This window comes from Callithrix jacchus, chromosome 5, assembly GCF_049354715.1.
Source record: "Callithrix jacchus isolate 240 chromosome 5, calJac240_pri, whole genome shotgun sequence".
In the NCBI taxonomy this organism is placed as follows: Eukaryota; Metazoa; Chordata; class Mammalia; order Primates; family Cebidae; genus Callithrix; species Callithrix jacchus.
This window is the reverse complement of record NC_133506.1, coordinates 20,129,043-20,146,666: the sequence shown is the minus strand read 5'-3', so window position 1 is coordinate 20,146,666 and position 17,624 is coordinate 20,129,043. Positions and strand designations below refer to the sequence as shown.

Sequence of the window (17,624 nt, the reverse complement as noted above, 5' to 3'; positions counted from 1 at the left end):
CTGGTCTAGGTACTGGGGATTTAGCAGTGAACAAGACAGGAATTCCTGCCCAGGTAGAGTTCACAGTCTAAAAGTGGAGGCAACAGATAGGAAATAAATTAACGTGTGCATCCATGTGTGTTTATGTGTGTAGGTATATATGTGAGACTGTGTGTGTGTGTGTGCACGCGCACGCACGCGTGTAAAGATGGTGTTAAGTGGTAAAGAAAACAAGCAGGAAAGGGGTCAGGAAGTGAGGAGATTTGTAATTTTAAAAAGCATCGTGAGCCTGAGTCTCACAGAGAAGGAAGCTATGTGGGTGAAGACTTGAAGTGCGAGAAGGGTGAGCCCTGTGGATGTCTGGGGAAAGGGTGTTCCGGGATGAGGGAAGAGGAAGTACAAATGCAAGTGTTGCAGGTGGGAGGACGCCATGTGGCGAGCTCCAGGACCAGTGGGGAGGGTGTGTAGCTGGGACGGAGTGAACTCAGGAAAAGTAGCAGGAGATGAGTCAGGGACAATTTGGCCAGGCTGTGGGGCCTTAAGGTCATTGTAAGTATTTTGGTTTTTGCTGTGAGTGAAATGGGAGCCAGGAGAAGGATTTGGGGAGAAGAACGACATCTCTGGATTTTGTTTCAGCAGGAGCACCGGCTGCTGTATTGAGAACAGTCTAGTGGATTGTGGCAGAGGGGAGGGCAGGGTAGAAACAGGGCATGGTGGTTTTTAAAACATGCTTATGAATTTTTCACAACTCTTCCCATTTAGAGACAGGCTAGTCCCTTTCCCTTGACCCTGGTGGGCTGGTTTATGGCTGCATTGATCCAGTCCACAGTCCCAGCTTGTTCCATCCTTCGGCCTTCCCAGCCCAGGTGCCAGGTGTGAGAGTGAGGATGCAATCTGGAAAGTGGACCCTCCTGACCCAGCTTCTCCAGTCCTGCCCCCGAATCATCCCAGCTGAGACCTTAGACACCATGGAGCAGGGGAGAGCTGTCCTCGCTGTACATTTTCTGAATTCCTGACCAGCAGAATCTATGAGCATAATAAAATCATATGTCACTGTGTGTTGGGCTGGATTGTTATGCAGCAATAGATAGTGGAACACAGAGAAAACAGAGGGAGCTCCTACCGTATTTTAGGTGAGAGAGAATGGTGGCTAAGACCAGGGAGTTGCTGAGGGAAAGGTGAGAAGTGGTCAGATTCTGGATGTGCGGTGAAAGCAGGCTCATGTTTTATTGAAAGATAGAATGTAGACTAGGTTGAAGGAGAAAAGTCACGAATGGCACCAAGGTTTATGACTTGAGCCACAAGAAGGATAGAGTTGACATGTATAGAGATGGGAAAGACTATAAGGGAAATAGTTTTGGAGAGTGGGAAACATCAGGAGCGCAGTTTGGTACATATTAAGTTTCATATGTCTTTTAATTATCCAAGTGGAAAGATCAAGTGGGCAGTCAAAAATGCCTATTTATATATGTAAATTTATATATCTATATACATCAAGTAGTCAGTTGGCAATGCCTATTTTACCCATCTATCTACTTATCTATATCTATCATCTATCTACTCTATCTATCGTGATGAGACAAGATCAGATCTTCATGAGAGATAGGCAGTTAGAAAAGAGTAGAGGTGCACAGACTGAGCCTTGGGTCATTCCATTGTTTAAAAGTCAAAGAGAGGAAGAGGAACCAGAAATCGAAAATGCAAAGTAAAAGCTAGTAATAAAGAGGGAAATCAAGAGTGTTATACCATGGAAGTAAAAAGAATGTGCTTTAAGAAAGAGAGTGATTATTTTTTCACGAATGCTGCAGACAGGTAAAGTAAAATGAAGACTGAGAAATCATTACTGGATGAAGGATTTCAAGGGTTTATAATTATCATATACTGAGCACCTACTGTATAGTGGGCATCATACTGATTGGTCTTATAATAGTAGTAGAGAAGAAAGAGGTGGCTGCCAACTAATGTTAATAGATCATTCATTGAGTATCTACTGTAGGCCTGATATTTATTGGGAGTCTTACATATGCTAACTCATTTATTCTTTACCATAGCTTCATAAAGAATGGATCAGAGACATAAGTTACCTGCCCAATACGGCCCAATTAGTAAGTAACAGAACTGGGATTCAAATCCAGTTCTATCGGATATCAAAGCTAGTGGTTTTTCTACGATCATTCCTCCTTAAGGAGTTCACATTTTCCTGGGACATCCTAAGGGGTGCTGGAGTATGAAAAGCTACCACATAAACATATTTCTGGGGAGTTCAGTTTTTTTTCCAAGTTTTAAAAGAGTATATAAAATAGTTTTACAGCAAAATAAATATTAATATGTAATAGAATGCAAACTTCTAAAATAAATGACAAAATATAGAGAAAGGTCTCACTCTGTTGCCCAGGCTGGAGTGCAGTGGGGCAATTGTGGCTCACTGTAACCTTGAATTCCTGGGCTCAAGTGACCCTCCCACTTCAATCTCCCAGGGTCGCTAGGACTACAGGTACATGCCACCATGCCCAGCTAATTTTTATTTTTATTTTTTAGAGATGGGATCTTGCCATATTTCCCAGGCTGGCCTCAAACTCCTGGCCTCAACTGAGGCTCAAGGCCTCCTTCCTTGACCTCCCAAAGATTTAGAATTGTAGACATGAGCCACCACACCCACCATGTAATACAATTTTTAAAGTAATGTCTAACATACATGGAGCTTTCTGCCTGAATCATTTTGTGTTATGTGTGATTTTCTCTTTTTTGGTGGATCAATTTGTGAATCTTTTACCTTGTCTTCTTTAGAACAGTTTATTTGATGGTTTTTCTAGTTGAATTGTAAGTGCAGAAATAGCCTAGTTTTATAACAACATTTCAGAGCCAAAGTTCATAGTCTGGGGATCTGAGGAAGTCAGGGAATACCTGCATACTCTACATTAAAAATTTGCAGTCATGGACATATTAATTTTCATTATGAAGTATCAGTTTCTCAGACTGATAAAGAAGAAAAGAGAGAAGAATAAAATATACACAATAAAAAATGATAAAGGGGATATCACCACTGATCCCACAGAAATACAAACTACCATCAGAGAATACTATAAACACCTCTATGCAAATAAACTAGAAAATCTAGAAGAAATGGATAAATTCCTGAGCACATACAACCTCTCAAGCCTAAACCAGGAAGAAGTTGAAACCCTGAATAGACCAATATCAAGTTCTGAAACTGAGGAAGTAATTAGTAGCCTACCAACCAAAAGAATGGTAGGACCAATCCAGGACCAGATGGATTCACAGCCGAATGCTACCAGAGGTAGAAAGAGGAGCTGGTATCATTCCTTCTGAAACTATTCTAAACAATAAAAAAGAGGGATGTCTCCCTAACTCATTTCATGAGGTCAGCATCATCCTGATACTAAAACCTAGCAGAGACACAACAACAACAAAAAAAGAAAATTTCAGGCCAGTATCCCTGATGAACATCGATATGGAAATCCTCAATAAAATACTGGCAAACTGAATCCAGCATCACATCAAAAAGCTTATCCACCATGATCAAGTCTACTTCATCCCTGGGATGCAAGGCTGGTTCAACATATGCAAATCAATAAACATAATCCATCACATAAACAGAACCAAGGACAAAAACCACATGATTATCTCAATAGATGCAGCAAAGGTCTTTGATAAAATTCAACACCCCTTTATGCTAGAAATTCTCAATAAACTAGGTATTGATGGAATGTATCTCAAAATAATAAGAGCTATTTATGACAAACCCACAGCCAATATCATACTGAATGGGCAAAAACTGGAAGCATTCCCTTTGAAAACTAGCACAAGAGAAAGATGTCCTCTCTCACTACTCCTATTCAACATAGTATTGGAAATTCTGGCCAGGGCAATCAGGCAAGAGAAAGAAATAAAGGGTATTCAAAGAGGAAGAGAGGAAGTCAAATTGTCTCTGTTTGCAGATGACGTGAAGGTATATTTAGAAAACCCTATTGTCTCAGCCCCAAATCTTCTTAAGCTGATAAGCAACTTCAGCAGTCTCAGGATACAAAATCAATGTGCAGAAATCACAAGCATTTCTATACACCAATAATAGACAGCCAAATCATGAGTGAATCCTCATTCACAATTTCTACAAAGAGAAAAAAATACCTAGGAGTACAACATACAAGAGATGTGAAGGGCCTCTTCAAGGAGAACTACAATCCTCTGCTCAAGGAAATAAGAGAGGACACAAACAAGTGAAATAACATTCCATGCTCATGGATAGGAAGACTCAATATCTTAAAAATGGCCATACTGCCCAAAGTAATGTATAGATTCGATGCTATCCCCATCAAGCTACCATTGATTTTCTTCACTGAATTAGGAAAAACTACTTTAAAGTTCATATGGAACCAAAAAAGAGCCTGCATAGCCAAGACAGTCCTAAGCAAAAAGAGCAAAGCTATCGGCATCATGCTACCTGACTTCAAACTACACTACAAGGGTACAGTAATCAAAACAGCATAGTACTGGTACCAAAACAGAGATATAGACCAATGGAACAGAACAGAGGCCTCAGAGATAACGTCACACATCTACAACCATCTGATCTTTGACAAACCTGACAAAAACAAGCAATGGGGAAAGGATTTCCTATTTAATAAAGGGTGTTGGGAAAATTGGATAGCCATATGCAGAAAGCTGAAACTGGATCCCTTCCTTATACCTTATACCTTATACAAAAATTAACTCAAGATGGATTAAATACTTAACCATAAGACCTAAAACCATAAATACCCTTGAAGAAAACCTAGGAAATACCATTTAGGACATCGGCATGGGCAAAGACTTCATAACTAAAACACCAAAAGGAATGGCAACAAAAGCCAAAATTGGCAAATGATATCTAATTAAACTAAAGAGCTTCTGCATAGCAAAAGAAACTATCAGTAGAGCGAATGTGCAACTAAAGAATGGGAGACAATGTTTGCAATCTATCCAACTGACAAGGGCTAATATCCAGAATCTGCAAAGAACTTAAACATATTTACAAGAAAAAAACAGCCCCATTAAAAAGAGGGTGAAGGATATGAACAGACACTTCTCAAAAGAAGACGTTTATGCAGCCAACAAACATATGAAAAAAAGCTCATCATCACTGGTCATTAGAAAAATGCAAATCAAAACACACTGAGATATCATCTCACGCCTGTTTGAATGGCAATCATTAAAAAGTCAGGAAACAACAGATGTTGGAGAGGATATGGATAAATAGGAACACTTTTACACTGTTAGTGGGAGTGTAAGTTAGTTCAACCATTGTGGAAGACAGTGTGGTGATTCCTCAAGGACCTAGAAATAGAAATTCCATTTGACCCAACAATCCCATTACTGGGTATATACCCAAAGGATGATAAATCATTCTGCTATAAAGACACCTGCACATATGTGTTTATTGTGGCACTGTTTACAATAGCAAAGACTTGGAACCAACCCAAATGCCCATGAATGATAGAAAATGTGGCACATATATACCATGAAATACTATGCAGCCATAAAAGAGGATGAGTTCATGTCCTTTTCAGGGACATGAATGAAGCTGGAAGCCATCATTCTCATCAAACTAACACAGGAACAGAAAACCAAACACTGCATGTTCTCACTCATAAATGGGAGTTAAACAATGAGAACACATGGACACAGGGAGGGGAACATGACACACTGGGGCCTGTTGTGGGGTCAGGGGCTAGGGGAGGGATAGCATTAGGAGAAATACCTAATGTAGATGACAGGTTGATGGGTACAGCAAACCACCGTGGGACGTATATACTTACATAACAAACCTGCACATTCTGGGCATGTACCCGAGAGCCCCAGAGCTTAAAGTATAATAATAATAACAAAAAAAGAAAGTATCAGCTTCTAAAGGAATTCTTGAACTCCAAAAGACTCACAACCACAAAACAGACAAATAAGAGCTGGGTATAACTCATAGATAAGAGAATATCAAGACTTGCACATAGCCTTTTCCCTGGGCAACTTTTGAAGGTCCAAGTAGACCAGATTTAGAGAACAATCATGGTGACCAGACTTTATAAATACATCACCTAATGAAGGTTTGTTTGCCACTGCCTGTGAAATCTGAGAGATGGGGTTTGGTCAATAAATATCACCAGGTCTCTAACACTTTGATGAACACTTTGGGACTTAGTATTTTAGATTCGGGTTAGTGAAGGAAATCTAGTGAATGTAGTCAGCCATAAGAGTTCCTCAAACCTGTAGAGTGGGTAATTGGTAATATATCAATTCAGGAAAGTTAAGATGGAAGACTCCTCTATTACTTTTTAAAAATATAAAGTAAATTAAATAGAGCTGAGCCAAATTCTCTGAGCCATTTTTTCTAAACAAGTGAGAAAATAGCACTCTACTTACGACTTCTTAGTCTGTTTCCCACACTCTGTTTGCCTGTAGTTTAGAGGTTACAGATTGGTGTTTATTAGCAGTGTTTTTTTAAAATCCACATCATTTGAATTTTTTAAAATTAGATGCCAATGCTTAGTAATCATGAGACCTCTTTTCCTCAATTTGGATTTCCAGCTTTTTTAAAAACTTGGAAAATCTATCAAGATGGAGTCTGTTCTCTCTCATGGAAACACCAGGCTTTACTCAGTTAAACCCATTTTTACTACTTTCTACAGTGCTACAAAAGGCTCTGCTAGCTCCTCTAGGCATTTTGAGTCTCAGCCTCTGCTGTATACTCAGATGATCTTCAGTGTGTCAAAACTCTTCAGGATAGCAGGATTCAGATAGCACTGTGGTCAAGTAGATGTGGAGAATAATTTTGAGTATTTTTCTGAGCTATGCTTGTAGTGTTTTTCTTCCCAGATATTTCATCTGAATTCCAAATTACCTGGAAAATGTTACTGTTTTGAATATGGCAGCAGTAGTCTTTCTGTTGTAAATTTATAGATTGTTATACTTTAGCATTCCAGTAAAACTGCATTAGTACCTGCCAACTGAGACAAAGGTAGCCATACTTAGCAAAAACATTAAGTGTGTTTCAAAATCAGCATAGTTAATTTCTTGCAAGTAATTAAGTTAATGTCAATTTACCTTAACAGTGAGAGAAAATTTTTCCAGGAAGCTTTAACAAATAGATAAAATTAATTTTTTAATTGACAGATATTAAATATATTTAAAATATGTTAATTAAACCAATGAAACACCTGAACACACACACTTTATTGAGTGAACTCTTTCTTCATAGACAGTGCAATAAATTACAGACCTCCTAAGGGTTAATAATACACTTCAGATTTGGCAATATTCAAATGAGTGTGTTTTTGCTTTGGTGATATTTGGGTTCGTTGTTTTTGGCTTTTACAGCCAGACACTAATTGCTGGTTAAAGGCTTAAGCATACGGACCCATGCCAAACAAAACAGAAGTTTATAGCTTATGAAAATGCATCTTTGCCAATGATTAATAGCAAATGTGTGGTCAAAGCAAACCCTTTAAATGTAAATGTAAAAAGTATTGAAAATGATTCTGAGAAGGGATTACAGAATGACTTTTCTAAGCATTTTAAGGAAATGTAATATCCATGTGTTCAGATTCTATTGCTGCTTAATAAACTACCAGCAAACTTAAAACATCAGTTATTTATTTGCTCAAGAATCCATGATGGATTAAAGTCCAACAGGGTTGGGAGGCCGAGGTGGTTGGATCACGAGGTCAAGAGATTGAGATCATCCCCGTCACATGGTGAAACCCCGTCTCTACTAAAAATACAAAAAATTAGCTGGGCATGGTGGCGTGTGCCTGTAATCCCAGCTACTCAGGAGGATGAGGCAGGAGAATTGCTTGAATCCAGGAGGCAGAGGCTGCGGTGAGCCGAGATCACGCCATTGCACTCCAGCCTGGATAACAAGAGCGAAACTCCATCTCAAAAAAAAAAAAAGGCCCAACAGGGACAGCGTGTCTATGATCCATACAGTATTAATTGGAGGAAACATACCCTGGGGCTGGAGGATTCACTTCCAAGATATCTAACTTGCACCATTTAGAATTTGGTGCTGCATCGTAGCTCGAAATAGAACAGGGATACTTGGTTTCTCTCCTTGAGCTTCTTCTCAGGCTGCTTGGGCTTCCTCAAAGCATGGTGGCAGGATTCCAAGAATGGGTGTTCTAAGAAGACTGGGTTCAAGCTACAAAGCTTCTTGTAACTGACTCTCAGGAGTCTCAGAATGTCCTTTCCATCACATTTTTGGTCAAGTAAGTCATTAGGTCTAGCCCAGGTTCAAGTGGATTAGAATTAGATTCTACCTCTCAATGGAATATGCCCTAAAGATTTATAACTGTCTTTCATCTGCTGCAGTGGTGATCAGTCTTTTGGCTTTCCAGGGCCACATTGGAATAAGAATTGTCTTGAGCCACACATAAAATACATTAACGCTAATGATAGCTGATGAGAAAAACAAATTACAAAAAATATAATAATGTTTTAAGAAAGTTTATGAATCTGTGTTGGTCCACATTCAAAGCTGTCCTGGGCCACATGCAGCCTGCAGGTCAATGTTGGACACACTTAATCTACTGCATCATGTCTAAGATATCAGTATTGCCAGAAAATATTGTACTAAGTAAAGTTTCTATTCAGGGAGGCCATGTACTCTTAAACTCCTGAAAGCCAGACTATCTCTCAAGCTCCCACTGGGGATAAGTCTGAGTCCACATGACTCAGTCACATGAGGTCAATTTTCTTTAGCTTAGAGTTGTTCAAAGTGAGGCCTTGGGGTACTGGTTCACTAATGTGGTGTGTCTGTGAGTGAATAATACTGCATATTGAAAACTCAGATATGTGACAGTTTGGCACCATTTGTGATAAGCTAAAATTTTAATTAAGAATGAAAAATCAAGAAAACAAAATCATTCTTTTAACTCACACTGTCTCTGCCCTGTAAGGCTGAGTCCGCTGGCCCCTTCTCTGTGGAAGTGGTTATGAATTCCATGCCTAACAGTATCTTGTGTTTAAGGGGAAGTGTGGACTAAAGGATAAGAACTTAAGCTCTAGGATTAGATAAACTTGGTTTCCAAACCTGGTTTTGATACTTATAAGCTGGTGACTTTGGTTGAGTTACTAAAGCTTTCTGTTTCCTCATCTGTAAAATGGGTCTGAAAATAATACCTCATAGGAATAGCATGAGATGATTCATATACAGCACTGAGAATGCCTGGCACTTTGAAGAACTCAAGACATATTAAAGATGATTGCAATTATTATATTCTTGATTACCTCCCAAAGATTTAACTATAGGTTAACATGCATTAGATATTGGAACTTAATATCTATTAATATCTGTAATCAAAGTGAAAGCATAAACACCTTTCTTTTTAAAAATATATAATTGATAGCTTAGACAACTGGTGTTTTGTTCAACTGGTTGTAACAACTGGTTCAGTTGTTAAATAACTGGTTCAGTTGTTAAATAAAGGTCTCTAGCCTATTTTCATGGAAAGCAGATAACATTATGGGGTGTCAGACAGTTGTTGAAGAAGTTGGGATAAAGCGGATAGTCTAGAGTTTATGTCCCAGTTTTGTTCTAGTTGTGTGACATTGGGGAAGTTTTCAGAGAATCAGTTTCCTCATCTACATGAATGTGGCTTATAATACCCACTTTGCAGTACTGCTAGAAGAATTAAATGAAGCAAATTACATAGAAGGAACTGACATGTAGCACCCACCATCAATTGACTTATTAGCTTTACCATTATTATTAAACTGATTGAAATAACTAGATTATTCAAACTAAGTTTCAACTTGATTTTGCACTTTATGTACACAAACTGAGAACAGGGACTTTTCTCCCTTTTCTCATGAAAACTGATTCTAGCATATTCCTTTTCTTCCGTTTCCTAACTTCTCTTCCCTTCTTTCTCTTCCTTTTCTGACTCCGTATGTTTTGTGTTTCAAATTGTACTTCCCTTATCATAGCATTTGTTCATTCTTTTCTCTTTGGTGTTTGGGCTTTTTTTTTGGTATTTATTTCTAAAAGTTATTTACATAATAAGAAAATTGCATTTTATGATATAAATTGTAAATATTTTCCTGGTCTGTAATTTGCCTTTTGGTTATTTCATGGTGTTTTTTGTTTTGTTTTTGCCATGCAGAAACAAATATTTGAGTTTCTTGTAGTCAAATTGCTGACCTCCCATTTTATGACTCCTGGGAATTATATCATAGCTATAAAGACTTTTCCCATGTAAGCATCATTTAAAAATTGATGTTTTCTAGTACTTGAATAGATTAACAATTGCCTATAATATTTATCTATCTGTTTATGTACTAATATAAAACCATTCTAATTCTTTTCCTGGAAAACATGATTGCTATTTGGTTGAGTGCTTAACCCTCATTCTCATTATTCATCATAGTCTATTCAATTATTCTTGCTTATTAATTTTCCACATAAAGTTCAAAGTCATTTGTCTGACTCAAAAATTATGTTGATTTATTTATTGGACTTACACAGGAACTTATGTGTTAACCAGAATTAACACATTTTTCATCCTGAGTCTTCCTCTCCATGTGTTGTATGCCCTTCCACTTATTTTCAGTTTCCTTTCATGTCCCTCAGTAGCATTTTCATGCTGCCAATCGATTTTCACTTTACTGAAATCTACTTCCAGTTCCTTCGTGTTTCTGGCGCTATTATAAAGGAGTTTTTGCTTCAGTTACGCTTTCCAATTGACTTTTATGCATTACCTATTATCCTTTATGATATCTTTGCCATATAAAGTTTTATATTTTTATGTAGTTAAAATTTGCTAAGCTCTTCATGATTTCTGCTTTTTCATCTTGCTTGAATGCAAAGAGAGTGATTTATGGTGATAATATTTACCCTCGATATGTCCCTTTTCTCCTTTGCCAAGCACAGTGGGTAAGCTCTGTTTATGCTGCTTAACAGCATAATCCTGTCTTCTATGATGATTAGCCCATTAAGTCAGGGCTAATTCATAAACCATGCTCTAAAGGTCACCATAAATAAAGCTTACAGAGTTTTGGAGAAATCATATCTAATCATGCTAATTCTCTTCTCAAACCTCCATCACTTGCACATATAAATGGCTATAAAAACACTCTTGGTGCATCCAGACCTTCTTCCATTCTGGTGATTTCTTACTGGAAGCACCTGTAGCTCAACTTGAGGGCTTCCTCTGCTATAGGAGTGTGCTCAGCCCATGCGTGGAAAGGCTACAAGTGCTGAGCATCTCTTAACTGATGGAATTGGTTGATATTTATCCTTTTTTGTTTGTTTGTTTGTCTGTTTTATTTAGACAGCTTTGAGACAGGTGGTACATCATCTCCCAGATGTCCCCAAGTCTCAGTCCCACTTGCTAACAATGATAACTTGTTCATGAATGTATCGGCTTCCTTCCCTTCTGTGCCTCACTTCACTATTTTTCCTCTGTGCTTCCTGATTCACCTTCCTAATACATTTCTCGCACTCAAATCTTTATCTCTGGGTCTGTTTCTTGGGAAATGTAAACTAAGACAAAGTCATTTTATAATCTTTTCCCACCTGGTTCTCACCATTAAACATCCTGAACTTCCGACCACGAATTCATCTTTCATTGCCCAAAGACATAATGCTCTGATATTTTATATCCTCCTAACAGCCTTTCCCTCTGCTGGAATGCCTTGCCATGCTTTTACATCTGACTACTCTGCTTTTGAGACTTGAGTCAAATGTCTCTCTGAAGCAAGTTGTCTTCCCAGACTAGGTCAGATACACATTTTTCTGTTCCCATGCAAGGTCCATATATTTCCATTGTAGTAGACTTGTCTCCAAAGATGGTCACAATAATCTCGCTAATTCCTTACAACCTTTTTCAATGTGACTTTGCAGCTCCTCTCATTAAAAAGTAGCATGTGGGCTGGGCGCGGTGGCTCAAGCCTGTAGTCCCAGCACTTTGGGAGGCCGAGGCGGGTGGATCACGACGTCAACAGATTGAGACCATCCTGGTCAACATGGTGAAACCCCGTCTCTACTAAAAATACAAAAAATTAGCTGGGCACGGTGGCGCGTGCCTGTAATCCCAGCTACTTGGGAGGCTGAGGCAGGAGAATTGCCTGAACCCAGGAGGTGGAAGTTGCGGTGAGCCGAGATCGCGCCATTGCACTCCAGCCTGGGTAACAAGAGCGAAACTCCGTCTCAAAAAAAAAAAAAAAAAAAAAAGTAGCATGTGTTTCTCCTCCCCTTGCATCTTAGCTGCACTATGGCTGGCTTTGACTACAGAATGTAGCAGAGATGTCCCTAGGACATAAAAGAGGTCTTATAGTTTCTATTTTTACTCTCTTAGAAGCCAGTCATCCTGTTAAAAAGCCTGGACTCTGCAGAATAATGAAACCACATGCAAGAGGGTGTCCTGGTGATGTAGACAAAAGGTTATTTGGACAACAGCTAGTACCAAGGTCTGGGACATGTGAATGCGGCTATGTTGGATGCTCAGACAAGTTGGTCTGCAGCAAACACCATGTGGAGCAGAAAAGGTCAATCCCTAGCAGCCCCTGCCTGAATCATGAACAACTCAATAGTTGTTGTTTCAAGCCAGTGGGGTTTGGGCTGGCTTTTACACAGGAATAGAGAACTACAACATTTATTACAGTACTTATCATTAAATACTATAATTGCTTGTCTTTCTTTCTCACTTGGACTGTGAGCTATTTATAAATGGAGGGAGATTATTTTCGTCTTAATGACTGCAGCACCTAACACACAAGAATGCTTTACAAATGATGAACCCGTGAAAAAATGGGGATTTGTCGAGGAGTTCATGGAGAAGCCTTGTCACCCTGGGGATTGTTTTAAGGAAATAGGAGCCAAGAAACGAAGACATTAGAAAATGAATACCAAAGACAAGAGTAAACTGAAGATTCAGAGCAGTTGAAAGAGATTTCCAAAACTTTTAGTTTATGAATTCTCCGTGGTGAGAATATTGACCCCATTTAAATCAGGGGGTAGCCTAAGTGAGCCCTACAGACACTGATACTTAACATAGCTGTCAAGCAGCTGCCACTGTTCACAATTAAACTACCAATCAGTCATGGCCCTCATTCCCTAGAAGAAGTTTATATCACAGCAGAAGAGTAGCTGTACCAGGATGTTGCAGGCTTCAAGAAGATATAGAAAGGTGGGGAGAACAGAAGCTCAGCTTAAATGGTTCTAAAACTGGAAATAGTTTCCATAATGTGGATGAATCCTTTCTCTTCTTCCAGTATCTGCTGAGCACCACCTCAGGCGCAGCACTGCCTCTCATTGTCTGTGATGAAGCCTAAATGAATTGAGAGAAGTTTCTCTAAAGTCATATGACCTGTAGTGCCTCACAGATTCCTGGTGTGCGTCATGACCTTTCTTATGCCCTTTGCTAGCAACGGCTACATTCATCTCCAGAGTTCCTTTCCTGTCTTTGTTCTGTCTACCATTATAACGTCTCAAGGTTCAATTTGAGTCTTCCCTGCTCTGAGAAGCTGTCACTGACTACCCCAACCTGTGATTTCCTAGAATGTACTGAGAAAGGAACTGGCTTTGGAACAACGTGGATTTGGGTTCAAATCCTGGTCATGCTGATTAATTCTGCAGAAGTTCCCTAGTGATTTATCTTTCCTAATCTGTATAATGGACAGGATACTACCACTTCATGGGGCTGCTGTGAAGGTACAGGAGACGTCTACATAAAGTGCTTAGTCCTTCCTGATACATGGCAGAATGTTGATATTCATTATTATTTTTGCTCTTTTCCAACTTCTAGTACTAATATCTATACCACTCATTTGTCCTCAAGTGATGTCTTCTTGATGACAGCTCTTGTCCTTGCACTAGCATTTCTTTGATGTTCTTATTTTAATGTTGATATAAGCTTTCTCCTAACAGATAAATTATAAACTTCTTATTTATCTTTATGTGTCTTAAGAATAACAGATGCTTAATCAATATTGGTGGAAAAAAAAGCAACAACCTGTTGGGGCTCATTATCTATACCTGGTAATGTGACAACATTCAGGTCAAGACCTCAATAAACCTTGAATTAGAGTAACTCTAATCCCCACACATTTTTGTTTCCAGGAAAGGAACGATTAGGGACAACTTTCCAATTTTTTTTGCGTTCTTCAGGTTTAGTTTACTAGAAGAAAATGCAGACCCCGTCCTCTTAAGAAACTATTTCTGGGAAAATGCAATAGAGACACGAGGTCTACCTTCCTTGGATTTGTTTTTTCTAATAAAAGTTTATGGCCAGCTCAGAAATAGTTGCTGGGAATTAAAAAGCAATAATGTGGATAATAGTTGCAAGTAATTATATAGAATGAAGTAGGGAATAGGAAATTCCTATTCATAAGAAAAAATTTTAATTCAATAAAAATTATAAGAAATATCAAGTTTATAGATGAAGACATTAAGCGCCCATCTGTCTGTAGTGTAGATATGCTCATGAGGAGGGAGAACAAATCCTCTGGTTCAATAGTGTTCTGTCAGAAGTAAAAGGGAGGAGGCCATGTTAGGAATAAACAAGCAAATGGACTTAATCAGTGATGAAAACTGATTTTTTTTTCATCCTCCAGGCATGTGAAGTTTAAAGAAAAAAAAAAAAAGGGAAAAAGAGTCAATCTCCATAAATGCTCCAGAAAGGAAATCTAGAAGGTTTCTAGAATGGAAAGACTCTGGTCCTTGCCAGCCTTGAGACGCATGCTGGAGCAGGGATGGCAGACTACATTGGACCAGAGGGAAGCAGGACTCCTGAGCACTGCCTAACAGTGATTTTCATATTGTTTGTTATGCCAGGGAACACTTTGTCAACAGAATCTTGAAGGGTCCCCTGATATAAAAGAGATAACCATGTCGCTGTGTGGTTGCAAGTAAGTGGGAAGAGAAAGGGTGTGAGGATCTTTGGAGGGGCTGCTAGGATCTTAGATGCTGCACCAGAGGACTTTAAATCAGGCAGAACGTGTCTGGGAGACCAGCAGCCTAGGATTCTGTAAGACTTTGCTGACTGCTTCTATCAATAGGCGAGGCTTTTAGTCCAGACCTAGTGTTTTAAAGGGCCCCAAGGATCAAAACTAGTGGCCAAGGAACATGAGCGCAAAGACAACTTTATTGCCATCCTGGAGGAGAAAATAAGCTCTTGTTGCCCTATTATACTAGGATCTCAGCCAAGTTTTTTGTTTTTTTGAATAATATTTTTTTAAGCCATAATTGAGGTTCATAATGAAGGCCAATTGTAGCTTAGTGACACCTAAGTATGTCTGAGCCAACAGGCTCTGGATGGCCCTTCAGAAAAGCAACAGCAGCTCTGATATTTTCAACCACTTTTAGGGAAGCCACAGCGTCCAAGGATAGTTACAGTCTTGCAGCTGCACTTCATAGTGAACCTTTAGAATCCAGGGTTTTATCGTTACTCAGGAGTGGTTGTAACTGTCTAAGCTTCTAATCTCATACCTACAATATGATTATTAAACCAAGATAAAATAAATAAAAGGAAGAAAACTTATGAAGGCATCTCTTCCCAGACATCCCTCAGGGTTAGAATAATCAAAAGGATGAGTAGATGAATAGCCTGTGAGTTACAGGCATTTCAGAGGCAAGGACCATTTTGTATAGTGACCTGAATTGACAATTGGTGAGGCATAAGGGGCAGATATTACTGCAATTTCCTTCACACAACTGACAAGAGTTACGCGCTTTCTTTTCACATTGCTCCAGGTTTCAGATCCTCAGCTGGGACAGGCCAATTCTGAGTTCTGAGGTTTCTGATAGACACTTCCCAGGGTTGGACAATGCCTTTTGTTAAGAGGGGAATGCTTTTGGGGACCACAGCCTGTTTACACACAACTCAGGCTCCAGAGCTTCTTTAGCCTCTTCCAATTGCACACATGAATGTAATTCACTGAGTGGAGGACTGGCCCCAGCCAGACCCACCTGTTCTGTGATCTTAGAACAATCTGCCTTTCCTCCGGGTGGATACCAGCTCTCTGAATGATCGAATGATAGAAGATTGCATGGGGCTCCCAGTGCCACTTCTCTTTCCCAACAGGAGGCTACCTGTTTGACTACTTGGGCTTGCTCCTGAGGCAGATGAGCTCACCACTGCTGCTCAGAGAAGAGTGACATGGGGTGTCCTGTGGGCAGTGGGGAATTGCCTTACAGAGGGAACCTAGCAGACCCAGGCTATCTCTTAAAATAAGCCGATGACTTTGAGTTCCTCCTGCCCAGTATACTCTGCAAACATCCTGCTGCAACAGGAGCAAAAAAAAAAAAAAAAAGTGTCAAGTTGGAAAATATTTACAAGTCTGTTTCAAAGATGCTGCTCTGTTTTCTGAGTGCGGTGTGTCACAATGAGCCATGCTTTCTGAAGTGTTTTGGAAAAGACTGTCTGTGACATCACATTTCGAAGAACTACTGTGGCCTCAAATCAAGTAGGGAGCTATAACAATGCTCCATGAAACCCAACAATAACCTGCCTTTCCAACAGAGATGCACTTCTCACGGACCTGGGAAGAATGCCGTCTCCACCACATAATGTCAGCAAAATGTGCTTTCACTTCCTCTTTTTCTTCTGAAGCATGATGATGGTAGCAGGTCTCTTGGACCAAATTATATGTAGAGTTGGAGCCATCATAATGCTTCCCTCCCCACAAAATGCTTGAGACAAAAGTCTAGTATGTACATTTTTATTTTAGGGAGTCTAAAGCTGTGTCTCTGTGTAATCTCTTTTGCATACAGAAGAAATTTTCTCCTTAATCCACATCTAAACTTTTTGGTAGCCAAGCACTTTCTATTAGCAGAATCAACAGACAGAACACCTAAAAACACTTCATAAGTGGAACTTTAAATTAGGAGAGCCCCAAATATCTTCACAAAGAAATACTGAAACGTTCAAGTCATTCAGAGAAGATTGGGGGAGAGTGATTCTTACCTGGGCTTCTTTCACTATCCCATTCTTTGTGCAGTTTCTGCGTTGTGAGCCATTGCTCTGTTTCTTGTGGTTGTGAAGTTTCCCATTGCAAACAGTACCACCTCCAGGGTTAGCCATGGGTGTGAAGTGACAGAGCTCGGGGCAGGTTTTCCTTCAGAGGTCTCTGCAAGCTTTAGTTTTCAGTCTGTGAGGGGATGGGATAAAGCTGTTTGGGGCTGAGTCCTTAAAGGAATCTTACCAATCAGGCTTTTCCAGAAGAAGAGCAACAGGCTAACTTTTTGCCAGATCGTTGAAACTGAAACAAATGGTTACCTTTATACTTCTCAACTCCAGTCAAAATGTGAAATCCATGGCAACAAAACTGCTTCCAAAGCTAGAAAGGAGATTGTCCATGCTGGCTCCTTCTGGGGACTGAGTGAACCTGGGGACTGAACAACTCAGTGGCAAAGTGTGAGGAGGCGGGCTGGGAGGTGGAGAGTCTTTTAAAGACACACGCACACAGCACACTCAACAGAGTCTTCTAAGTACACCGAGTTCTGAGTTAACCTCTTTTTCCCAGCCCCTCCCTCCTGCATGTAGTTGTTTTTGGTTGTAAACCAAGCTCAAAAGTTAATATTTCTTTTTGCTATAAAATAACATTCAGAGGTGGTTGCCAGGGGCTGGAGGGATGAGAGAAAGGGAAGTTATTGTTTA

At 39.6% G+C, this 17,624-nt stretch overlaps 1 protein-coding gene across 2 annotated transcripts in view; it reads right to left on the bottom strand.

Annotated features, from left to right (window-relative positions):
• The window catches only part of SPTLC3 (serine palmitoyltransferase long chain base subunit 3), a 168,789-nt gene extending 151,445 nt beyond the window's left edge, over nucleotides 1-17,344 (bottom strand). The window contains exons 1-2 of one of the 2 annotated variants that reach the window (XM_008995768.5): nucleotides 17,244-17,344; nucleotides 16,932-17,115 (exon numbers count right to left, since the gene is read on the bottom strand). In XM_008995768.5, coding sequence (XP_008994016.2) covers nucleotides 16,932-17,048 — 117 coding nt within the window. In that variant the 5' untranslated portion in view covers nucleotides 17,049-17,115; nucleotides 17,244-17,344. Of the gene's footprint in view, nucleotides 1-16,931 lie in introns of both variants that reach the window. The other variant, XM_054255217.2, reaches the window with a different exon arrangement.
• Between the last annotated feature and the right edge of the window lie 280 nt (nucleotides 17,345-17,624).